General features: G+C 37.2%; 1 protein-coding gene across 4 annotated transcripts in view; it reads left to right on the forward strand.

Annotated features, from left to right (window-relative positions):
- LOC132114474 (dedicator of cytokinesis protein 8-like) overlaps window positions 1-25,962 on the forward strand; it is a 45,192-nt gene that overhangs the window by 14,021 nt on the left and 5,209 nt on the right. For 3 of the 4 annotated variants that reach the window (XM_059522611.1, XM_059522610.1, XM_059522613.1), the window contains 37 exons: window positions 5,990-6,202; window positions 6,349-6,434; window positions 6,633-6,699; window positions 7,601-7,750; window positions 8,358-8,438; window positions 8,756-8,912; window positions 9,021-9,145; window positions 9,602-9,692; window positions 9,857-10,019; window positions 10,635-10,752; window positions 11,317-11,387; window positions 11,471-11,615; window positions 11,796-11,897; window positions 12,071-12,166; window positions 12,996-13,230; window positions 13,406-13,570; window positions 13,672-13,844; window positions 14,446-14,541; window positions 15,682-15,777; window positions 15,912-16,061; window positions 16,221-16,334; window positions 17,239-17,394; window positions 17,505-17,641; window positions 17,730-17,893; window positions 18,068-18,219; window positions 18,687-18,869; window positions 19,030-19,156; window positions 19,750-19,837; window positions 19,970-20,066; window positions 20,152-20,286; window positions 20,979-21,131; window positions 22,359-22,517; window positions 22,622-22,722; window positions 24,039-24,231; window positions 24,389-24,532; window positions 24,970-25,101; window positions 25,663-25,797. In XM_059522611.1, the coding sequence (XP_059378594.1) occupies window positions 5,990-6,202; window positions 6,349-6,434; window positions 6,633-6,699; window positions 7,601-7,750; window positions 8,358-8,438; window positions 8,756-8,912; window positions 9,021-9,145; window positions 9,602-9,692; window positions 9,857-10,019; window positions 10,635-10,752; window positions 11,317-11,387; window positions 11,471-11,615; window positions 11,796-11,897; window positions 12,071-12,166; window positions 12,996-13,230; window positions 13,406-13,570; window positions 13,672-13,844; window positions 14,446-14,541; window positions 15,682-15,777; window positions 15,912-16,061; window positions 16,221-16,334; window positions 17,239-17,394; window positions 17,505-17,641; window positions 17,730-17,893; window positions 18,068-18,219; window positions 18,687-18,869; window positions 19,030-19,156; window positions 19,750-19,837; window positions 19,970-20,066; window positions 20,152-20,286; window positions 20,979-21,131; window positions 22,359-22,517; window positions 22,622-22,722; window positions 24,039-24,231; window positions 24,389-24,532; window positions 24,970-25,101; window positions 25,663-25,797 (4,950 nt within the window). The remainder of the gene's footprint in view (window positions 1-5,989; window positions 6,203-6,348; window positions 6,435-6,632; window positions 6,700-7,600; window positions 7,751-8,357; window positions 8,439-8,755; window positions 8,913-9,020; window positions 9,146-9,601; window positions 9,693-9,856; window positions 10,020-10,634; window positions 10,753-11,316; window positions 11,388-11,470; window positions 11,616-11,795; window positions 11,898-12,070; window positions 12,167-12,995; window positions 13,231-13,405; window positions 13,571-13,671; window positions 13,845-14,445; window positions 14,542-15,681; window positions 15,778-15,911; window positions 16,062-16,220; window positions 16,335-17,238; window positions 17,395-17,504; window positions 17,642-17,729; window positions 17,894-18,067; window positions 18,220-18,686; window positions 18,870-19,029; window positions 19,157-19,749; window positions 19,838-19,969; window positions 20,067-20,151; window positions 20,287-20,978; window positions 21,132-22,358; window positions 22,518-22,621; window positions 22,723-24,038; window positions 24,232-24,388; window positions 24,533-24,969; window positions 25,102-25,662; window positions 25,798-25,962) is intronic. The other variant, XM_059522612.1, reaches the window with a different exon arrangement.

Here is a 25,962-nt window from a genome sequence, read left to right on the forward strand (position 1 = left end):
GTCTCTGCTGCGTGCCAGAAGCCTGGCGCTCTGCTGCTGCTGTAGGATACATAGAGGGAGACCGCTGACAGAACAGGCTCTTGTCTTCATGACAACAATATCTGTACTTCATGTTGAACATAAATATAAAGCCTACTGATAAAGGACACCGTCAACAGTATTGACGGCAAAATAGACTATGTTTGACAGGTGCAATATTTGAAAATCGATAATATTTATTTATTTTTTAAATTACATTTGTATCTGAATTTATGTCAACCTATAGACTTTCAAACATCAAAATGTCATGAATTAATATGTATTTGTGTACAAAATTACATATAAATATATTTTCCTATTATATTTTGCCTGGAAACGCTTCCAACACGCGTGCGTGTCGCGTGAAAAATAGGCGTCGGTTCTATTTCTAGCATGCACACGTTTTCCGCGCGGCTCGAGCCGCGCCTGAGACACGCGTCTCACGCAGGCAGTCTGCAAGCTCTAACCTATTAACATGGGAGCCGAATTAAAAACTGACACGCCACGCAGCTGAGACGCTTGCGCCACACATCCAGTGTGTCGCCGGCCTCAGTTAAAATGAGTGAGGAATGTGGGGAGCGACAGAGCGCGTGTTCCAATGAACAACAACTCCCATGAGCCTACGCTCTTTCCCGACGTCATCAAAGTACGTCTCATGTTATTATTTTGATTGAGTGACCCCTGGTGGCCAAAAATTCCATACTGCACGTTTAAGGAGGCATTGCCAGTTCAGTTGGTATTCACAAAAGACATAGTAAAATGAAAAAAAAAATAAAAAAAAAATAAAAAGCATATGAAATGAACTATTTTCCAAGCTTAAGCCTTTTGAACTGTATATGCTTCCTCAACTTAACTTGCTCCTCTGCCACATAACTGCATGTGAATCAGAGCAGAGAATGAAGTTAAAGAGGATTTGCCAGTTCTGTCAGTATTCACAAAACACAACTTGGAAAATAGTTAATTCTATGTGCTGCTTTTGTTTTTCAGTTTACTTTTGACAAAGAACTGTAGAGTCAACTAATGAAAGTGAATGAATGAATTTAACCTAAACAGTCACTTGTATATGTGAGAAAATATGCTCTTAATAGGCAAATAAGGAAACCATCTTTTGCAAAGCATGTTTATTTTGTTAGACAATGGTTTTTCAAACTTTTTAATGCGTATAGATACGTATAAGCATTGCTTAGTTTTTAACTTCACATGCAATGTATATTTTTCATAAATGACCCTTTAACTTTATATATACAAATACCGTATGAGAAAAAGAGTAAATATTAAAAGGTGATGCCAAATCTGATGCTTTTTTTATGCTTTTTTCTTTTCTACATAAAACTTTTTAATGTGATGAATGTGAACAGTCCTTTTTTTTATTAGTCAGTATAAATGTAAAAAAAATTGTGTGTGTGTGTATATATATATATATATATATATATATATATACACACACATAATTATAAACATTTTAAAAAGTGCTAAATGTGAATTTTCATTGTTAATTATAAATTTAAGTTTGTTTTATTTTGTTTTTTTAATGATAGGTTTTATACATGATATATATATATATATATATATTATATATATATATATATATATATATTAGGGGTGTAACGATACGCGTATTCCTATTGAACCGTTTGGTACGAGGCTTTCGGTTCGGTACACGGTACGCATTATGGACCGAACGGTTCGTTGGACTAATTAATTATATTTGGAAAATAAAAAAAATTGTGAAATATAATGATATGCGTTCAACAAGGTAGCCCAATAACCCAAACGACGTAACAGGCAACGCCCCTGACACCCCCGAAGAAGAAAAAAACACCAACTTATATGTTTATGTTAGGCTACTCAGTCAGGCGCTCGCTCACTCAGTAATACACGCTGAAGGCTCGTTGCAAAATGGCCAATGCGTTTAACAGACCAGAAATAGAAGATCCTCCAATAACCAACAGGTCTGGTGTTTGGGTGCACTTTGGATTCCCTGTAAGCTATAATGGTGATGGCAAGAGAGTGGTGGATAAAAAACAACAACGATATGTCGCATCTAGGGTACAAAAAAAAAAAACACCAGCGGGAATACTTGAAACATGTCAACTCATTTACGCCGACATCACATTAGTGTGTCAGTATCTGGGAAAAGACAGAAAAAAGGAGAAACATACCTAAAAGACCTTACTATTTACCATTCATTCTATCATCACCATTATAGCTTACAGGGAATCCAAAGTGCACCCAAACACCAGACCTGTTGGTTATTGGAGGATCTTCTATTTCTGGTCTGTTAAACGCATTGGCCATTTTGCAACGAGCCTTCAGCGTGTATTACTGAGTGAGAGAGCGCCTTACTCCGTAGTGCAGTGATCCTCACTATTTTTTTTCACAAGAGCCACATTGGCAGAGCAAAATCAAAAGGCGAGCCACTTTTAGGACAACATACTAAGTCACCTTTGCAAATGTGCATTTCTACATATAAATTGGACATCCCACAAAAAAGAAATAACACGGCCAATACATTTTCGTTTAAGAACAGATTTACTTTAATAGTGGGATGAGCGAAAGCTGGCATGCATGTCAAACAAAATGCCCCCAAAAGAAAAAAAAATCTCTATGTTTTCAGTGCTGATGCATTCATGTAACATTTAAGGGCACCTAAAAGCTGCCACAACGAACCGGCAAAATTAATGATTATGAATATGTAAATAGCAGAAGACATTTAATTTTTTTTTATGTCTGTCGGCTAGAAAGATGCTGACTCGTGATCTTTGCAGTAGTGAACGCGCCTGAGAGAAATGCACATTTCATACGGGAGGGAGAGCAGTCTTTCGTTTTGAATTGTTTTGTTTAAAAGTAGACATTTCAATCCTTATATACAGAGGTGGGTAGAGTACCCAAAAACTGTACTCAAGTAAAAGTAAAAGTACTTCTAGAAATATTTACTCAAGCAAAAGTAAAAGTACTAGTCTTGAATAGTTACTTGAGTAAGAGTAAAAGAGTATCGGATAAAAAATCTACTCAAGTAGTTAGTTACTAGTTACTTTGGGTCATATATACTGAGCCTATTTTTATTTAGATATATAGATAAAATGTATGTAATGTATGTGTGCGTGTATAAATGTATATATTTCATCAGCCTTTACTCCAATTTATGTAATTTATTATAAAACCCTGTCTGTTTACTTAAGTAACAGATATAGGTGTCATGCCATAACATATTTTTAATACGACTGACTTTATATTAAATGTGAATTTAACATTGAAAGTTAATGTGATATAAATATTGCTACTAATCTTTCTTTGTTCAGAAAGAGAGCAAATAACATTTACATTATTAAAGATAATTTTCACTGACAGTCTAGATTTCAATCACTCTCAGAAACTCCCATTAAAATCACTGAAACTGTTAACACTGTGAAATCAATATCTTAATTAAAGATTCGTACACACATCTGCAGTTTGTTGTTTCTGACGAGAGAATTCGCCAGAAAGAGGTATTCAGTCAGGAGCGAGTGAAGGAAGCACCGGCATTTTAGCGATGACTCATCGGAACACCTCTGATTGGCCAATGCTTTAATAAGCTCAAAAGAATCATGTGTGATTTGTTATAATGGGCAGCGCTGTATAAACGCATCTATCTCTGGCTCAGCGCCAGCAAGCGATCACAGATCTGAATTTAGCAGCCGATGATATGACTTGCTGAATGTACTCGCACCGGTGAGATTGTATTAAAATTAATAAAATCTTAATCGGCTATTTTTTGTCTTTTGGAAGCTGCATTCAACTTGACTCCCCTCTGTTATAAGCCACACACGTACAACAAACTAATGTCACAGTGGTATCGTGTACTGTAATCGCATGTAGCCCAAGTTATTACCTGTTAAACAGTAGACAGAACACGCGGTGTTCATCTAATAAGGATCTCCATCGCTAGCAAATAATAACCTTTGCAGATTTCAATTCAGTGCAGTTCCAGCCACGTTTTCAACGCTCTTTCTGTTCTTAAACGTTACAACTCCGAGTGAACCACTTCAGACGCTCAGCGCGTGCGGCAGGGAACTGAACGACTCATTCAAACTGATTCATGAACCAATTCACTCGTTTGCCAATTGGTTTGATCAAGCCTTTGAACAGAATTGACTCAAAAGAATGAATCATTCACGAATGGGCATCGCTCATTGCCCAGAGAAAAGTAGACGGCGCGTTTGGAATAAACTGAAGCATTATAACATTTATTGCATTAAGATAAAGTAACGAGAGGAGCGTCGCCCACAGTAACGAAGTAAAAGTACAGATTTTTCCCCAAAAATTTACTCAAGTAAGAGTATAAAGTACCCATCTTTAAATATACTCCGAAAAGTATTCGTTACCCCAAAAAATTACTCAAGTAAATGTAACGAAGTAAATGTAACTCGTTACTACCCACCTCTGCTTATATATAGCCTATTTGTCGGGTCTGTGAGGCAAGTAGGCTATACGCTGAGTTTCGGTTCATTCATGAGACAAACTCCAGGTTCACACCGGCTCCTTCGTATCGTGGTTATCTATTTTCTATTTACTTCTTATTAAATCCAGACAATTGGTTGATGAAACCTTGATTAAAATTAAGGTACAATTAATACAAATGAAATCAAATTTAAAGACAGGCTCAGTCTCAGTGAAAGTTTTAAAGCAGTCTTAGTGCAGCTGTCAGAGCGCTCACGTCTGTAACGGAGAACTGTCCCGTCCATAATATTTATTTTTATTTATTTATTTTTATACATTTCTAAATAAATGCGACTTATAGTCCAGTGCGAGGCTAGGCCTATATGTTTTTTCTTCTTCATGGCGCATTTTTTGACTGATGCGCCATATAGGCTACTCCGGAGTGACTTATATTGATAGGCTACACCTGTATGAATTCTCATTTTACTTTTTGAACTCCATTATTGAGCCGAGTTTTGCTTGAAAATAGTCTACTGTTGATGACTGTGCAAGACTAATGGATTCAGGGTCAGGCTTGAATGAGCATGCTTCAGACTCGTGGTGTGAGCAGAGCGAAATTGGAGCGGGAAATGCGACGCTCCGTCCACCGTCCTTTTGAAATTGCCGCTCTGTGCTCTGTCCAAGATCCGCCCGCTCGCGCTCCCCGCTCGCTCCCGCCTCACATGCTCTGAAGGAAAGTGGCAGTGTGATACTGTAAGCTACTATGCGAGCCGCCGGTTATAGCTTGACGAGCCGCATGCGGCTCGCGAGCCGCGCAATGAGTAACTGTGCTGTAGTGGAAAACGTAGTTTTTAAGAACATGCTTAATGTAATTGAGCCCCGTTACAATATTCCTTCACGAGCTCATTTCAGACAGACCGTAATTCCTGCTTTGTTCCAAAATACATAAGCCCTATAGAGAACCAATTGAGTAAAAACACACTCAATATAAAGAGTTATAGAGTTCCATATAAAAAGTTACATCTTTGTATTTGTTCATAACTAATATAACATTTTCATTTTTTTTTATAAGGAGCTGTTTTTGTTTTATACAGTATGCTGCTAAGAAAACGCCATAGAAGATGGGTAAAGAATAGCTCCATCATTGTTCAATGTAAAAAAAAAAAAACATACTTTGTTAGTTTTAATAAATAAAACATTTTTATAAAAATCAAGGAAATTTATCTGCTAATTTTTTCTTTTTGCTGTATCTAAAACGTACCGAACCGAACCGTGACACCAGTGTATTGTATCGAACCGAACCGTGAATTTTGTGAACCGTTACACCCCTAATATATATATATATATATATGTGTGTTTTTTTTTTTTTTTTAATTCCATATTTTATAATTTTATTTTATTTTTAATAATGAATTACTAAATGATTTATTAACTTTTGGTTGGACCCCGTATCACTCTCTTTTTGGCTCCTGAGGTCCTAAGGCTCCAGTTTTATATCTAAATTACCCATGTATGCAATATGTAATGTAATATGTTCTCTCCTATCCCTCAGGAAAAGTCACCGTCCCTGGCAGAACTATGTGATGATACAGCTAGGACTACCCTCACAAGCTCAGACTTCAACTTACGGGCCCTGCAGCCGGACTGGCGTGTGGAGAACCTCTTGCGCTTCAGCAGTCCGGAGGAGCTGGATCGTTTCAACCTGGAGGCCAGAAATAGCAACCGCTACGGCGAGCTCTTCGGCCTTTACCCACCCACTGATGAGGTGCAGCCATGCCTTACTTTCTTTAAATACATGCTTAAAAGTTAAACAATGTTCTTTACAGAATATTCTTGAGTGATTCGTTTTTGTGAACACAGGGATTTTGTTAGAAGTTAAATATCATCTTCAATCTGCCTTTGACTGTACAGGAGGATGCTGTAGCAATTCGGCCCATTCCTGACTGTCCCAAAGAGCACTTTGGGCAGAGGATACTAGTGCGATGCCAGACCATCAAGTAAGACTTCTTTACCATCCACTGTTATTGGTTATTTTCTCTAAATAGTTGGTCTGATATGTGATTTTATTCCTTATTTTAAATGACCTGTTCCATTTTAAACTTTGAAGTTGAAATGGTCTTCATAGCACATGCATGAAAAGCTTATTTGGTTTTAGTGGTTATATTTGGTTTTAAGAATTTTTATTCCTTCTACAGATTTGACATTGAAATTGAGCCCCTCTTTGCAACCATGGCCCTCTATGACCTGAAAGAGAAGAAGAAGGTCAGTTTCTGATGCTTATCATAAGAAATGAAAAATATCCCAAATATGTGGTATAGTTTTTTTGTATTTTGACCATTTTGCCTAATACCATTTTTTAAACTTTCCTGTCAGTGTTTTTCCTGTTAGTCCTCCCACATTCCTGCACTTCGGTCTGAACAGAGCTGGAGAGACTAATATGAGACATTTTCTTAATCCACAGCAATAAACATTTTGTCAGAGGCTACATCAGCATTAATTTGTGTGTAGACATCTAAAACAGTAATTTAATTCTAAAGAAGTAGCAATTGCTCACAAAATTCATTTAAGACAAACTTCTATAAAACCAGTGAACATGAACCACTCAAATACACACAGCTTGTCTTTACCACAAATTTAAGAACTTAGACTGACAGCCATGGATTTTAAGAAATCAGCCAGTTATAATGCTAGCTGTGCATATTTCCATATTAAATGGACTGACAGCAGATATGTATTTGGGAGGAAGATCCTGAAGTATTACATTAATCCTCTTTAGCTTTTACTGAAGAAGGTTAATGGAGAAGACATCATGCTAAATAGGGACTTTATGTAGCATGTATTTTTGTTTATTTTTTTCATGGCTTGGTAAAGAGTGTGTTTTGAATGGGAGGAATTACCCATTTCACCAATTTAGGAACAAAAACATAATTTAGGATTTCAAAAATGCCAGAGTAAGTTCATTTAGTGGGAAACTATGCTAATGTTGCTTTTTGTGAGCTGTTTTTCCATTCTGATTGGTTGACTCTGCCTGAAATTTGAGGAAGTATTTTTGTTTTTCATGCACAATGCAATTTCCCTTGTTTCATTTTTTGTGATATGGCAAAACCCTTAGCAGGCTGGTTGTTTCATGCTATCCATGCTAATTGTGGTATTTTTCTTTCAGATTTCAGAGAACTTCCACTTTGACATGAACTCGGATCAGATGAAGGGTTTCCTGCGGGTCCACACTCCCCACACGGACGCCTCCACTTTGGCCAGATCTGCGATTTTCTCCATCTCCTACCCCTCTCCAGATATCTATCTGGTCATTAAGGTAGTGTTGAGTAATGACCACCGTATGCCAAAAAGTGATTAAAATGTGTAACTTTAGTATTTTGATATGACTTTTTCATCTTGTTTTGTTGGTTTTGAATATATTTTTTATAAAGAGAAAAACCGATGTGTAGGTCAGGAGGATTCATCTATAGAGACTTGGCAATTTTGAGACATTGTCAATTAATAAAAAGAACATTTTCTTTATTTTCAGTGTTTGAGTCAGTTTCATAAGTTTTGTTTATGTGCAACATTTGTCTATTTTAATACTTTATTTTTTCCTAATTTAATCCTGTGATTGCAGAATTTTCAGCATCATTACTCCAGTCTTCATTGTCACATGATCCTTCAGAAATCATTCTAATATGCAGATTTCCTTATTATTATTATTATCAGTATTAAGATGCTTAATACTGTATGTGTGAGGAAACAGTGATACTTTTTCAGATTTATTTGATAAATAAAAAGTTCCCATTTATTTGCGATTTAAAACCCTTTTTTGTTCTTTTATGTCTTTACTGTCACTTTTGATCACAATTGAATGCATGCTTGCTTAATGTCAAATCAATGTTGTGTAACAACAGTGTGTCTGTGTTGTACATGTGTAGATCGAGAAGGTTCTTCAGCAGGGAGAGATCGGGGATTGTGCTGAACCATACATGGTACTGAAGGAGAGTGATGCTGCTAAGGTAACCGTGGAGCACTTCTCTTTCATTGTTTATGTACAAAACATGGCCAAAAGTGTACCGACTTACGAGATTTTGGCAGGGGTTGTGACAATACACCTATAAACCAAGTACAGTCCATAAGGAAATCTTTCACTGAGTCTGGTGGGCAATTGCCCCTTCAAAACCCTGCATCTATGTCTAGAGGAAAGCTTTCCCAGAAGAGTAGAAGCATTGTTTTGAATTCAAACAAGCACATATGAGTTGGTTATGGGAAATATTGTAACTAATAAAACAACTTTCCTTTTATGAACCTCCCTCTTTTTTTCGGTGTCCATCAGAACAAAGAGAAGCTGGAGAAGCTGAGGAATCAAGCGGAGGGGTTTTGTCAAAGGCTGGGCCGCTACAGGATGCCATTCGCCTTCGCCACAGTCAACATCATGAGTGCCATCAACTCCACACTGGAACGAGACACAAGTGACACGGACAGTATCAATGGTGAGATACTGAATAGATGAACACCACTGCTCTGTTAATATAATGCATCGCTCAGCAAATAAAAAAAAATGTAATCCATAATTGTGTACAATTTTGATTGTGGCACAGGCAAGGGTCCTATGGAAAAGAAGGGATTGCCCAGACGGAACTCTGACAGATTCAGTATGATGGAGGACAACTATATCCTGTCTGGCTTTAAACCAGCGGTCCCCATGTGCACGTTCATTAAGCAGGTGTTTACTGCAGAAATTATAGCCAATAGAATATTCAAGAAGAAAATGTAGATGGGACTTGGGGAACTCTTTTGTTTAAGTGCACTACCATTCAAAGGTTTTGGGTAAAAATAATAATATTGTGAAATATTATTGCAACTTAAAAAGTATTTCAGAACAATGCTTTACTGTGCTAAAAAAAACAAAATCCAACCTCAGTGAATTAGCATTGTGAAAAATAAGTTGCTAAAATTATTAGAATTTTAGTTTATCACCTTGAGTGCATTATTCCGTTCTTCACATTCTCCGGATGGTGACTGCATTCTTCAACTTGTATCTTCTAGCTAATATCACTCTGCATTCTTACAACAGGAATTTATCTTCTGTTCTTCATATAATCTTTCTGATTTGATTTGAAAAAATGTCATTTTTGAAATGCTTTGTGTTGAGCTGAGCATTTATTGTGTGTGCCGGCAGGAAGGAGAGCGTCTGAGTGACGAGGACCTGTTCAAGTTCCTGGCGGACATCAAGAGGTCATCCGGTCAGCGACGTGTTAAGATCATACCTGGTGAGGAGATGTTCTGTGCCTTTTTACAGTCCAGTATTCCACAGAAAGACTTTCATGTGTAAGAGTTAACAGTGGTGGACTGGTGAATAAAAATCTTATTTATAAGTACTAAACTTTGTCGTGTAAGTCATCTTGCACCATTATGTGTTTGTGTTTTTTGAAAGGTTATCTGAAACTGGAAGTGTCTCCAGTACCAGAGACGGTTCCTGTGTGTCTGTCCCCCGAACTGATTCCAGTGAAGCCTGTGTCTGAGAAAAATCCCCGCGCGGTTAAAGAAGTGTTGGAGTTTCCTTCTAGTGAAGTCTATGTGCCTCACAATATATACCGGTAATGCCTCTCTCTCTCTCTCTCTCTCTCACACAAATACACTCACAGATGAATTGTCAGGCTGAGTTCTAGCAGAAATGAGATGCAGTGGTTAATCAGTAACCTTGGAAAAAATCGTAGTTCTGAGTAATAAGGTTTGTCAGAATTTGGAGGGCAGAACTGTGGGTCATATTAGTCACTCATTTACTATGAACACAAATAGTTTGAAAAACTGTGTGCAAAACAATGTTGCCAGGTCTCATGAGAAAATCAAGCAATCAGGTCTTACAAAATCAAGCCTAAAATAAGAAACTTGCCTCACCTAGAAAACACCCTGTGATAAGAGGGATGGGATGGTGTTTATAGATTATGGAAAAAGTAGAATCGCTTAATTTTTTTTATTAATCGTAGGATAAACTTGCATTTAAAAAAATCACTAAATGGAAATAAGCCAGGAAAAACATATGTATGAAAGGCAACTAGCTTCTTCCTTGTTATCAGTGTTGAACTGGAAGACTTCTGCTCCATCTAGTGGTCAGTTAATGTTTTACACCCAATTGTGGATTTCAAATTGAATGCTTATTTTGTCTGCAAATAGCTTTAGAGTCTCATTCATTTATGTTAATCATGTTACAGGAACCTGCTGTATGTGTATCCTCTGAGGTTGAATCTTACTAACCGTTTGACTTCAGCCAGAAACATTACGGTTAAAATCCAGTTCATGAGCGGTGAGGACCCTAGCTGCGCCATGCCTGTGAGTGCAAAACAATGTTCATATTTATTTGTTTATAATGTATACCATTGCATTTATACTCTAATATTCACAACAACATCATCAAAAACGAAAAACATTAATTTTGAAGTTGAAATAATAGAAATAATAATAAATATTGTTTTATAACATAATGATATAATAGGAATATAATAGAAATCAGGTTAGCTAGTGGACTAAAGTGGTCCGAAAAGAAAAAAATATTTTAAACTTTTGTAAACATAAATGTTTCGTTCAGTTATTGTTATTCTACTCCTGTGCAATGTTTACAAAGCTTTAAAGATAATATGATATATGATATAATAAAATAATGTGAAATTAATAATAATAATTATTATTATCACTTTATTGTATGATTCCAAGTTCATTGTGAATAAATGACATACGAAATATATAAAACTTACACTATAAATGACAGACCATTAAATCCCAAATTATTTGTTTGTATAACAATACTAAAGAGATTTAAAAATGTATGGAGCAGATTCAAAAATGTATATTTGATGTATTTGTCACCTTCTCCTCTGCACTGTTTAAAAAAAAAAGGTAATCTTTGGAAAATCAAGCGGCCCTGAGTTTCTTCAAGAGGTCTACACTTCAGTCACATACCACAGCAGGTAATCATGGTCTCTTACGATGGTTTTATATATTAAGCAAATGTAAGGGTGGTTTGAGAGAGCTGTTTCCATTTCCTACACAGGTCTCCTGATTTCTATGACGAGATAAAGATTCGCCTGCCAGCCCGTTTAACAGAGAAACACCACTTACTGCTCACCTTTTACCATATCAGCTGCCAGCAGAAACAGAACCAGACTGGAAGTGTGGAGAGTCTCATTGGATATTCAGTGAGTGACTAAACCGATTGTGTGTGTGTGTGTGTGTGTGTGTGTATACAGAGCTGTTTAAAAAGTTAGGAATCAGTTTTTCTTTTTGTTTTTTAAGAAATTAATACTTTTATATAGCAAGGGTGCCATAAAATGCTCAAAAGTGACCGTAAAGTCATGACTTCACTTCCGTTCCTGCAGTGGTTACCCATGCTGAACAATGACAGGCTGCAGACTGGGCAGCAGTGTCTGCCAATCATTCTGGACAAACTTCCTGTGAACTATTCCCTGCATTCCCCAGAGGTACAGTCAACCATTACACATCTGCCTTTTTTGGATACCAATCATATAATTTTGGAACCTTGCATTTATGTCTAATTTGGACACAGATTCAATGATTCTTCTGCTGCTTTGTGTGTTCATTTGTTTGAATAAAGTGTATATTCTGTAAATGTGCGTCTTTTATGTGCCTTCAGAAACTGCCAGCTCAGGTACCTCCTGTTAAGTGGATGGAGAATCATAAGGGACTGTTCAGCCTTGAGCTACAAGCGGTGTCCTCAGTCCAAACACAGGTGCCAAACACTCTCAGGTCTTACTTCCCAGCTGGAAAGTCCAGCTTATGTTGTGTTGTGAATGCTGGTGTGCTGATGTTTCCAGCATCACTTCTCATCTACAGTAGGTTAAATAATACAACCTCTTGTCAATCAGTGTCTCATGTGAAAAACCATGGTGGTCGTCCGTCAGCTAAACCAGACTGAGCCTGGTCAAAGCTGGTATTTTCAGCAGGATTTGAAGTATTATACTAGATTTAACTTGAGTAAAATATATTGATTTGAACTAAATTGACTAACCCTGCAGGAAATGGCTGGCAGAAGAATGTACTGAATTATTATATGAAACTAACTTATGAACTTAAACTTAAAAAAAAAAAGAAATTTTGCAATGTTGCGTTGACAAACTGGCCAAAGTTTAAGTACTAATATTACTAAAACTAAAAGAAAAATAAATTATATATAAATAATTATAAATATTAAAAAAAAGCAAAAGAAAAATGATTAAAAACACAAAATTATCAAAAGCTCAACAAGCTAAGGGCAATCAATTGCTAAAATTAAAATGATCACTGGAAATAAAAAAATAAAAGTATAAAAAAAAAAGTATGAATATATATTTTTAATTATTTATTTTAATTGAAGTTATTTCATTATTTACTTAACACTGTTGTATTAAATTGTATTATATTATTATTTGAAATTTATTGTGAAGTAAATTAAATATCAGCTTCTATAGGTAACATTTTAAACATTGCATAATATTATGCAGTGTTACGTAATGAAATGTTTATTTCCAAATGTTCATTAAATGAAATGGCTGTTGCCAATTCTTTTTATTCAATCACAGGATAGTCACTTGGAGCGTTTCTTTACCCTGTGTCACCCCCTGGAGGGCAAGACCATGTTCCCTATCCGAGTGGGAGATGAGAAAATTTCTGAAAACATGTTTGAGCATGAGCTGAAGCTCAGCATCATCTCTCTGTCGTCCTCCGGCTTGGAGCCGCTGGTGCTTTTCCTCCATCAGGTCCTCGACAAGCTCTTCCGTCTCATCATGCAGCCCATGGTCATTGCTGGACAGACCGGTGCGTTTCATACAGGAAGAGCTTTAGCTTTTGTGTTACACTCACTTGAAAGACAGAAAGTCATGTTTTTAGCATACATTTGCACGTCATGCGGATTTTTGCATACTGCGTAGGCTAGTATACTTGTTCAGGATTGTCAGCTGGTTTTACAGAGTTTTAATCTTGTTCTTTGCAGCAAATCTGGCCCAGATTGCATTTGAGTCAGTGGTGTCGGTTGTCAACAGTCTTCACAACAGTCAGGAGCTGGCAAAGGACCATCAGGGCAGAAACTGTCTCCTAGCAACATACCTGTACTTTGTGTTCCGCTTGCCAGACACTCAATATGAAATCTACACCACAGGTACAGTAGGGTTGTGACATCATCCTAACCACCAATGATGTAATTACTTTTAGTTTTAGTGGCTTTGGGACACTGAGCCAGGGCTTACTTGTGTTCACCAGGCACAGGAGGTCTGATGGCTCACCCAGAGAGCCGATACAGCACTCTGACTCGCGCCACGGCTACCACGGTCGGCTTCATGCTGCTCCAGTCACGGATTCGTTCCAGCAGCAACCCTGATATACCAGCACCGCAGAGCCCAGAGGACACAGAGGTCACGAACATTCTAGGAAAGGTACATACACACAAATGCAACGTTATACATGGCCTGGACAAAATTCATGAGTTTGAATTGAAATTTGTAAGGCCACAGAATGTTAAAATAGAATGATAGGAAGAGAAATATACAGAATTACAATTTAATGAAATGTATGTCATTTATTAAATATTTAAGAATTCTATCATATTATATTGTTTTATATTATACTAAAATATATCTATTTATAGTCATTTTAGTACTTTAACTTACACTTATTTTTACATTTTTCTTATTTACACTTATTTCAGTTTGTTGCAACATTTCAAATTTTTTTTTAGGGTTTTCCATCTAATTTATATTAATTATAATATTTATTTAAGCTTTTTCGATTATTGAATTGACAAATGCAATATCATTCTTGGGTTGAACAAAATTCATGGTAGGAGGGGCAACTCATTTTTTTTAATGAATGAAAATCATAATATTTAATAGTTTTAGTGATCAATAAAAACACAATTCCTTAAAAATTCAAATTTTAAAAAGTATTCTCTTTTGGAAGGGTGCACATTCTTTTTATATGCACATACACACACTTAGCATTTTTTCTTATTTTTCCCACATTTTTGGTTTCCACCAGGGTTTAAATCTTCCTGGCAGTCGCATGACAGCAGCTGGAAACACCTCCAATGCTTCACAAAGCTCCACGGGAAGCACACGGCCCACGAACAGAAAGGTTGACTTGCCACTTCGTTACCTGTCTGTCATTCCAGCAGAGGTTGTGTTTCTTAAAAGGGACATAACACACACAGTTTCAGTTAATCTTATGTTAATCTTGAGTACCTCTAGAGTAGTATTGTATTGCAATATTTTGTTTATATACTTTTTTTATTGTTTTCAAACATTAAGAAAAGGAATTACACACATATACTATAACAGAACACCAGGCCTACCCCGACATTTACACAACACAATCGCACAAAAACGGGCCATTATTGTAAAATACATATTTTTTTTTTTTTTTTTTTTTATTAGTCATGAACACAGTTCACACATTAACACACAGTCAACTGTCATTAAAAACTTGGGCATGATCAAATTATTTGGTAATACTCAAGAGCCAGTTCATTCAGAGGAAGTCCCAGATATCTGCAGAGTCTTTAGTTTTAAAAGATTTATAAGAGAAAGATACATCTTTACACCTCTCCCTGAAAACAGTTGAGCTCTCGGAGGTGTGTCATGGGTGGAGCTAAAAAGTTGCGAGCATGTGAAGCTTGAGTAGCGATTTGTCTGCAAGCTGTGACATTGACATACTGTAAATAAAACAGGAACAAAACCTTTATTGATTTAAATTTGATTAATTTGTTTATAGAACATTCATCACCAAAATGCTGAGTACAAACACACTTGCACAACTCCGTTGCTGACCCGGAAAATCAAACTGCTTAATGCTGAATTCTTTGGGAAGCTGAGCAAGATCATCCTTCCTTCACAACCAAAAACACCCTTCTTTGGTGACTGTAGATTTTATGGTCTAAAAAAAAAATTACGCATCCTTGAGCAAGTCCTCTGCATCACTGCCGACAACTTTCTTAACCTGACTGAAGCACGTTGATGGGCATCTCTTGCTCTCGCTCTGATTGCTCACATGCCCATACAAGGAATTCTGCCCTTTATGATGTCATGAAGAGCCATACTCGAAAAAACTTTCCAAAACTTACACACACCCTGAAGGAGTGTGTTTGGCACAGAAATACTCCGTCAAATACTCATAGGAGCATGAGGAACCAACTCTTTCCCAGATTGTAAATAAGTCAGAATGCATGAAATGGCATCAGACCTCCCCTTTAATAAGACAATCCCTCTGCCTTTGTAGCTGTTTTATGAGGAGCTGGCTCTTCAGATGGTGGTCAGCACTGGAGTCTGCAGAGAGTACGTCTACAAATACGCCTGGTTCTTCTTTGAACTTCTTGTAAGTTGGAATGCATTCATGTTGCTGAGCAAACCAGCTTTGACTGTCCTTGAAGTTTCACATGTAAGATGTTCTGTAGATGTTGTTTATGAGCTTTTTTTCTAATTCTCATTGTCTGAACATCCTCACTCCAGGTGAAGAGCATGAGTCAGCATGTGTCTCAGCTGGACAAGAAGGCAGTCCCTCGTAGGAATAGATTTTCGGATCGTTTCAAAGATGACATCACCACTATTGTCAACGTGGTGACTGCTGAGATTGGAAACATTTTAGTAAAACAACAAAAGGTTATTGAATCCATCTGAACAGATCATAATCTAATCCATGAACTTTTTGGTAATTCTGTAAACATGGAGCACATGAGACGTACAAGAGGTTCGATCCTCTGGAGGAATGTTATTTGTCAGTGCTGAGGAGAAGAGATGTGTGTGTTTCTTTCACTTTAGGAACTGGAGCAGGCAGAGAAGGTTAACATCAGCCTTGCTTTCTTCCTGTATGACCTGATGTCTCTGATGGACCGAGGATTTGTGTTTCAGCTGGTGAAGAATTACTGCAACCAGGTCCTGCAGCTCATCTCATCTACTTATGATTCTTTTAATACTAGAAAGAAATCGCAAATAATCGGTTCAGTGGACATCAAAAGCTTCTCCAGCGTGAACCTTTCAGGCATGATTTTTGAAGTAAAGCCGAGTAATATTTCAGAGTGAATACAGAAAATCTATTTATATGAAACAAAAATATGAATGAACAAAACAATATAATATTTTATTAACTAATTTGTAGAAAATCTGATGGGTATTTGCGTAAAAAAAAAGTAAAAAATATATTATAATAATAATAATAATAATGATTCTATAACCTGGAGTCAAAAAATCCAACAATAATTAAATTTTAAATTTATGCATTTAGCAGACGCTTTTATCCAAAGCGACTTACAGTGCATTCAGGCTATCAATTTTAACCTATCATGTGTTCTAATAATGCTACCATTAAAATATTATTTATAAATAAATAAATGTAAATATATTTTGGTGCTCTGCTAGAGAAATATTAGGTGAAAGGGGTGAATCTTATCATGTCCCTACAACACTAAATAATATGTTTTTATTTTATATATTTAGTTTATTTATTTATACATGCTACACAGATACAGGAAACAGAACAGGAAATTGTTAGAAGAGAGAGAAGCAATGGGATCAAGATATATTGCAAGCCAGAGCACCACTAATTCATATTTTTACTATTTAACTAACCAATTAACAATTCAGTACATTTATTTATTTAGTTATAATAAACAGATGAACAGGCTAAGAGTAAAAACCTGCCCCATCTGCATGAGTGCCATATTAAGAACATGTGCATAAACTACTGCACCTTGGCTCAGACAGAAGTAAAAATATTATTAAATTCTCTCTCTCTCTCTCTCTCTCTCTCTCTCTCTCTCTCTCTCTCTCTCTCTCTCAGATGGCAGCGAAGAGTGTGAACATGTCGACTTTGATCAGTATGAGGTTGGAGTTTTTGAGGGTCCTGTGCAGTCATGAGCACTACCTGAATCTCAGCCTGTTCTTCAGCAGCCCTGCGTCTGCCCCCGCCTCCCCATCACCCTCCACCTCCTCACTGGTCAGTGCAGAAACATCATTCTGCTGTGTTGTGTCCGTTACGTCTCGTCTAATACTCGCAGTATTTGGAAACAATGAGTATCTAGACAAAATCTTTGTCCCTGTCACCAGACCTCCAGCTCCTGCAGTTTCCAGGACAATAAGATCGCAGCCATGTTTGATCTGTCGCCAGACTTTAAGCAGCGGCATTACTTGACCGGACTGCTGCTGACCGAGCTCAGCACTGCATTGGACATGGAGTCAGAGGGGTCGGTCACATTAAACGTGTGCCACGTTTAGTACATTTTTTTAAGAGTTCACTTACCAAATGTTATTAATGAATGTGTGTATACGCAGGGGGAGAGTACAACAAAAGGCCATCAGTGCCACATACAGCTTACTGTGCGCTCATGATCTGGACCAGCGCTGCTCGAGGCCAGAGGTCAAGGCTAAGATTGCGTCTCTCTACCTCCCTCTAGTGGGCATCATCATTGACTCGATCAATTACCTTGACTTCACAGGTACTGCCTTACACAAGTCACACTGTTAATCTCAGTTAGACTTGATATTTGATTTTAGCCAGTGGGTTCAAGTGCTGTATCATGGCTCTCTTGTGGTGCATGATGGTAGTTTGAAAAGGGATCATGCTTTTCAGATCTGTGTTTTATATGTGTGAGTAAATGTTATCTACACAGTATCTGACTCGCGTGGCGGTAAAGGCAAGTCTGGTGGGCCTGAGGAAGATCCTGACAGCATCACCCCCATCAATCAATCTGTTGCCATGGCAATCGCTGGAAATCCTTTCAACACTTTAGCGAGAAATGCACTGGTCTCTATGGCCTCTGTGGTATGAATTATGTTATGTATTTACTTTTACTTTAATTTATTTGATACATAAATGGAAAATAAATATTGATATAATTTTAATTATATATATATATATATATATATATAAATATATTTGTATTATTTCTATATTATCATTTCAAAATATTGTTTGTAAAGTAATTGTTTATTTTATATAATTCGAGTAAATGTGCTTTTGTCATTATTACTATTATTTAATTTTTTATATTTTTAGTTTCTATATTCAGCTTCAGTTTATTTTGATTTCAGCTATATTTTTATTACTTTGGTAATTAAACAAAAAACAACACTGGGAGTGATATGAGAGTACACAGTTTAGCATACCTGTAACTGACCAATCATAATTAAGTATTCCAGAGAGCCCTGTGCATGGATATTTCTATTTATCTGACATATTGCAAAAGAAACAGTAATTCTCATTTGAACATTCTTTGTCTTTTTGTCCAGGCGGGGAAAACTACCAACATGTTGACAGCAGAGACCAGTCGCAATCTGCTCATGTGTTTCCTGTGGATTATCAAGAATGCAGACCAGAGTCTGGTCCAGCGCTGGACTGTGGACATGCCTTCATCTCAGCTGAGCCGTCTGCTGGAACTCCTCACCATCTGCGTCTCCTGCTTTGAGTACAGGGTAAAAACACTTGAGTCACTGCAGCATCATTCAGTGACCTCAAGAAGTGCTTGGAGTCACAGTGTCAGGATGTAGTTTGATTTGGACAGGAAGACATCTGCTGGATGGTCTTTTTGATGTCATTAGGATATTTTCACGTAGTGTGTGTGTGTGTGTGTAGGGGAAGCAGAGTTCTGATAAGGTGAGCACCCAGGCCCTCCAGAAGTCTCAGCAGGCTAAGGCGCGTCTGGAGGAGGCTCTGTTGGGAGGAATCGGAGCCAGAGGACAAATGATGAAAAGGGTGGGAGGTAAGCTGCATCTCATGTTTTACTTTCTATCTTAGCATTTAAAGGAATAGTTCACCTGAAAACGGAAATTCTGTCATCATTTACTCACTTTTGTGTTGCTCTGAACTGTGTGACTTTCTTTCTTTCATGGAAAACAATAAGTAGGTTATAAAAAGATTATTTGTCAATAGGATTCACAAAACAATCACATTAAAAAGTGTATTTATTCCAAAATATATTATTTTAAATAAATTCATATAAAATGGATATATATATATATGTATATTTATATATATATATGTATATTTATCAGTGGTGGTGTTCTGAAAAGGATGATTACAGGATATTTAAAACAAGTTACCTTTTGTTCAATACAGAATAAAGCGTATCATACAGATTTCTGAAACCACATGCAGATGAATAAATAATAACATAACTATTCCTTTAACTGTAGAGGGGACAGTTACTGTTGGCGCAATGAATAATATATTATTTGTTTTCCACAATGCACTAAAATAATTTTGAATGCTGTCTAATTTGACATGTTTACAGTCTGCAGACTTCCTTTGTTTAGATATTTTCTAAATATGTCCCGTCTTGGTGTGTTGTGCAAGGTAACGACCGGACGCTGGGTCTGAGAGAGAACCTACGCTGGAGGAAAGACCTTACACAGTGGCGCCAGACAAACGACAGGCAGGACAAGTGAGCGTAAAATAGTACCATCATTTCATGGTTCACATCCCTTTAACCTGTGGCACTTCTCATTTATTGTTGGTTCTAGTTCTCCATGGCCCTAATCTACAGCCTAATGACTTGTTATTGTTGTTTCCTCAGATCCAAAGCAGAGCTGGATCAGGAGGCCATAATCAGTGGTAACCTGGCGACTGAGACCAACCTCATAGTCCTTGACCTGCTGGAGATGATCGTACAGGTAACACACAACTCTTACAGTGGACCCAAAAATATTTCAACATTTTAGGATGAAATAATGTTTTTTCTTTGTGTTCTACTTCCAGGCAGTTCCTCTGGCGGACTGTAAGGATAATGTGGTTGGTGGAGTGTTGAAGGTTCTGCTGCACTCTCTCACCTGTAATCAGAGCACCACCTTCCTGTCACACTGTTTCAGCACCCTACGGGCTCTCATAGTTAAGGTACTGACCGTGTGTGTGCCGTGCGCATTCGTTTTTGGCTAACGGTACAAAAAGGTGCAAATATATGCTGAAATTCAATTTGTTTTTATTGATAGCCATATAAAAGGTTTTTCCTGTGGTTTATTTTAGTGTAGCTCATTCTAAATCATATAGCTGTAGGCTAGATTGGGTTTTGTTGTCTACATGGTAAATTTCTGGTTCATTATTGGATTCTCTCAGAAAAAAAGAAAAGAAAAATCATTTAAATGTTGAGGCAAAAACATGTCAAATTTTCTGTCAAAATAAAAATGTACCCCCCAGCTAATATGCTAAACGAAGTTATATAGAGACTTAAAAATGAGGTCATATCCAGCAACCAGTTATTATTATAGTTTTTTTTTTTTTGTAGTTTTAAAAGACTGTGATAAATTATGCCACCTGGCTGACATCATTCATGAAAATAGTGTGAGTGTGAATGGTTGACACAGACTGTAGTATAAGAATAATTAATGTTATTAATGTAGTCACGAATTAACAAAATGTGATTATTGAATGTCTGTTTAGCATAGCCTAAGCTTAAATTCATTTGCACCTAAAGAGATATTTAACAAGGAATGAAAACCGTGCCAACCAACCCCAGTCTTCCCTTTTTTGTAATCATGTAATATCTGAATATATCTTGAATATATGACAGATACGATCCTATTTTTCAGTTTGGTGAGCTGTTGTTTGAGGAGGAGGCCGAGCAGTGTGCAGACCTGTGTCAGAAGGTTCTTCATTACTGCAGCAGCTGTGTGGACAGCAACAGGAGTCAGGCTTGTGCTACACTCTACCTGATCATGAGATACAGCTACAGCTCTGCTAGTGTAAGACACCATATCACTCAACCTTTATTGCTAAACGAATGAAAACCCTTCCACCTGAATGTCTTTTCTGTGATAAGATGATGCAGACGTAACATTGACAATGCCCTCTATACGGTTATTCTTCTCTTTGTCTGTCTGTCGCCTGATAACATGAGCCTGTCGCTGCTCGCCGGCTGTCCCTCTGTGTGCACCAGGCTGATGGCTGGAGTATTTCCTCTGTTTACTCAAATTCTCAGCCCCCTCAGCCCTCCCCTACCAGATGGCCGTGCTGTTTGCCATCTCATTCATCTTTAATGGGCAAAGGATGGATTTCTCTCTCTTTCTGTCTGTCTGTTTGTTTGCTTGCTTGGTTTGTAAAAGCTTCCAGCAACAGTCTTTAGTGTAACCTTGAATAAGTCATGTTGATTTGTTTTAGCCGGCAGGCCGTCTTTTACCCCTCTAGTCTACGCTTTGTGTTTGTATGCTTCCTAAGGCTGTTTCTCACATTAGATTAAATGGTGAAAACGGTGAAGTCAGGCTTCAGCACAAATTCAGAATTAATCTTCTCAGCGGTGTCGATGTCGAGACGTTCTTCTTGGCGAAACTGACCTAGATGCGAGATTGGCGACGTCCAGAGATGCTTCGCACATACGCTCAATTTAACATAATGGTGCCATTGAAATGATCCATTGGCAATTCTACAGGGGTTAATGGGGGATCATTTAGCAGTTTCCTGATGCTAAGCAAGATGGATGGAGCATTTTCAGCCTCTGGCTCAAGCCTCCCGTGGAATCAGTGATCTGAGACTATGACCGCAATGGCCGACCGCGCCTGGCAGTGTGGCGTTTCCAATTACAGCCTAACCCCAGTTTCGGACAATGTAACCTTCAATAACCTCAGCAGGGCCAACCCAGATAAATGACATGACTCTGGTTGACAGGAACTGCTAGGGGAATGGCTGTTTTCTACATGGGAAATCAGACCTCTTTTCTACAGTAATCAGACCTCTGTTGTCATGAAGCTTTGAACATTCAAACTTTGGAGGAAGACTTGAAATTGAAGGGATAGTTCACCCAAAAAAAGCTTATGATCATGTGGACCCAGTGTTCATGCTGCTTGTTTTAGCTCCAGAAATGCCAAAACAGGACATAAAAACAGTAAAAGTGGTCCATATGGTGCTAATGTATATACTAGAACATGGCATTAGTCAGGGGAAGCCAAACTTTGACACCTTGTTTGTCCTTGCAGAATTTCTCCAGAGTCAAGATGCAGGTGACAATGTCTTTGGCTTCATTGGTGGGCAAGTCTTCAGACATCCACGAGGAGCACCTACGCCGCTCCTTCAGAACTATCCTGGCGTATGCGGAAGAAGACACGGAAATGCAATCTACACAGCTGCCCTCACAGGTAACACTTCAGCCTAAAGTTAGACCTGTAGAGATCCAGCCCAATCAATAAGCATGCTAAACATCTGTCTTAACGAATTACCTTAATGGTTTCTGTCTCCACAGGTGGATGAACTCTTGAGGAATCTAAATAGCATCCTCTCAGACACCGTCAAGATGAAGGAGTTCCAGAAAGATCCTGAGATGCTCATGGACCTCATGTATAGGTACAGACATATTGTCCTGCAGCTAAAACAGAGTCTGCATCTGCATTTGGGATTCCAGGCCTGTGGTTTTCTCCTCTGCTTTCCATTTTTGCTGTGGTTTCTACTGTTTGTCTACTGTTTTTGCACTTACCATGGTAACAGAGTGGCACATCTGAACCCTGCAGTGTGCCTCATGTGTAATAACTTGAGCGAATAAGTCCACATATGCTTTGATATTAGAAACAGAGTTCTATTAGGGATATGCCGGTATCAAATTTTCCTGTTGCGATTAATTGCTCATGCTTTTATCACGGTAAACGGTATTATCACGGTATTGAATTAAAAAAAGTGCTCATAATACAATATAACAGGTTAAAAACTTTTTTTTATAACAAAAATAACTGAACATTTAAATACAATAAAGCAATACAGAAAATATATATAAAGTTAAGTTTTGCACTGATTGAAGTGCAAAAGAACTATAAAGACCCATAGGTATCACTTTACAATAAGATATCTTTAGTTCACCATTAACATTCACAATGAGCAATAGCTACATTTGCTACAGAAGTTATTAATCTGACAAAAAATAAAAGTTTTAGTTCATGTTAGCTCATAAAAAATAATACAGTTGCAACTTTAGATTTTATCAACGTGTTATTAAATATTGGAATACCTAAGATGAATGAATGTTCAGAAGAATTTTTCATTGGCAGTTTATGTTAACTAATGAATTAACTAATGTTAAAAATGAAGCCCTAATGTAAAATGTAAATTAACAATAAAAAAAATCAAAACACTTTCAAACAATTTCTATGTCATGTTGTAGTCTAGATTAAAATAGCCTATTAAGACTTAATACTTAAGTATTTGGCACTGTGATGAACAGCATAGCAAATACACAAATCTGATTGGTTATTTAAAATTATTAAATATGTTTTAGAAAGTAGGGCAGCTGGTTTATTTGTGGTGTTTCAAGGGTAAGGACTGCAGTTTCTGCAGTTTAGCGCCATCTGCTGTCAGAGAGTGAATGTGCTTTCATTCAGCGTGTCTCTCATGTGTTCCTCCATGTGCTTCTCTTGCGTGCTTGTTTACATCAGAGCGCATGCGCCCTTTCAAGCAGCATACAGCTGTGTTGTGCATTTTGACCAGTTGATGGGAATAGTATTCTTAAAATGCATTCGAAATTCTGAATAATTTGTGATGTATAATTATTCACGGTATTTAGAAGTGCCCACGATAACAATATTGTGCATATTCATTACCGTGATATATCGCATTACCGAATACCAACACAAGTCTAATTTCCATTAACCTGTGGTTTGCTTTGGCTTCAGGATCGCAAAGGGTTACCAGACATCTCCGGACCTGCGTCTAACCTGGCTCCAAAACATGGCAGAGAAGCACAACAGCAGGAAGTGCTTTACAGAGTCAGCCATGTGTCTGGTTCATGCTGCAGCCCTGGTGGCTGAATATCTCAGCATGCTGGAGGATCACAAATACTTGCCTGTGGGCAGCGTCACCTTTCAAGTGAGTTATTAGCATGATTAGGAAACGCTTGAATCGGCTCTGAAAAAACAACAGTAGGTGTGAATTATGTCTCGGCTGCTCTTCGACCCCTCACACGCGGTTCAGTGTAAATGAGATCCTTGTCTTACTGTGGTAAATAATCATCTCCCTCCACCAGAACATATCTCCTAACGTGCTGGAGGAGTCTGCAGTCTCAGATGACATATTGTCTCCAGACGAGGATGGGGTTTGCTCGGGACGTTACTTCACAGAAAATGGCCTAGTTGGGCTTCTGGAACAGGCTGCTGAGCTATTCAGCAATGTGAGTTATCCGTGGAACAATGTGCCAACGACATGCAAATAAGCAGCCAACCTTCTTTAATGCTACTTAATATCTTTCTGTAGCATGATGCTTCCAATTCTTCATTATATAAACTATTTTTTAATAAGAAGACGAATTTAAAAGAAAAAGAAAAATCAATAATAATAGTAATAATATTGACTATTATTTATTTTTATTATAAAAAAATACAACTTAAATATATATATATATATATATATATATATATATATATATATATATATATATATATATATATATATATATATATATATATATATTTATAATTAAATTGTTATAATGCAATATTATATTTTCTAATCATTAAAAATAATAATAATATATTTTTATTTTAAAAAGAAAGTAATGTAGCCATATATAAAATATACAATATATTGCTGTTCATTGTTCGCTTACAGGGCGGGTTGTACGAGGCGGTTAATGAGGTGTACAAGGTAATCGTGCCTATACAGGAGGCCCACAGAGATTTCCGGAAGCTTGCATCCACACATGACAAGCTGCAAAGGGCTTTTGAGAACATCATTCAAAAGGTAAAGCATACAAATGACATGTCCTCCTACATGCCTCTGCCAGGCAGGATGAAGCTGCATAATGTGATCATAATCTATATGCATGTGGGCAGCTGGATAGAAATAGGGAAGTTAATGTGCTGTGACATGCTCTACTTCACATAAAACGATGTTAAACAGCATTTTGCTTTTTTTTTTTTTAATAGATATTATACATTAAGTTTTATGAACACTAATATTAGCACTAATTGATGAGCATTAATTTAGACACTATGTAGAATATTTGTAATTTTAACATTTTTTGTCACACCACAGCTAAATAAGGTAGTGTGCTGAAAAAATAATGGTGTGGAAAACTGCTAGTAACTTTCACAAATAATTACAAAGCATCAGCAAGTAACACATTGAGTTAAACATGGCATTTTGAAGTAGAAAGTTTTTCTTTTCATATTTATTTACATCTTCCAAATATATTTTTTACTTTGTGAAGTCATTTCATTAAAAAAACTTGAACCTGAAATCATGCATCATTATGTAGCAACTGCCGCCTTTTAACTAAATGTTTATTTTTTCCTTTTTCAGGGTCACAAGAGGATGTTTGGAACCTACTTCCGCGTGGGATTTTATGGCTCTAAATTTGGAGACCTGGATGAGCGAGAATTTATCTACAAAGAGCCAGGAATCACCCATTTACCGGAGATATCCCACCGGCTCGAGGTGAAATTTCTCTGGAACCCTGTGAAGTTTTGAACTGCATTTGTGATGAAGATGAATTTGAAGTTTGAAGGGTTTTCTTAAGGTTTCAGTTTTAAGGTTTTGATGCTTTTAGGCAGCGCTATAATGATCTGAAATTAGCTTCGATATTATACGGGACTAACACAT

This window comes from Carassius carassius, chromosome 34 (assembly GCF_963082965.1).
Source record: "Carassius carassius chromosome 34, fCarCar2.1, whole genome shotgun sequence".
Lineage (NCBI taxonomy): Eukaryota > Metazoa > Chordata > Actinopteri > Cypriniformes > Cyprinidae > Carassius > Carassius carassius.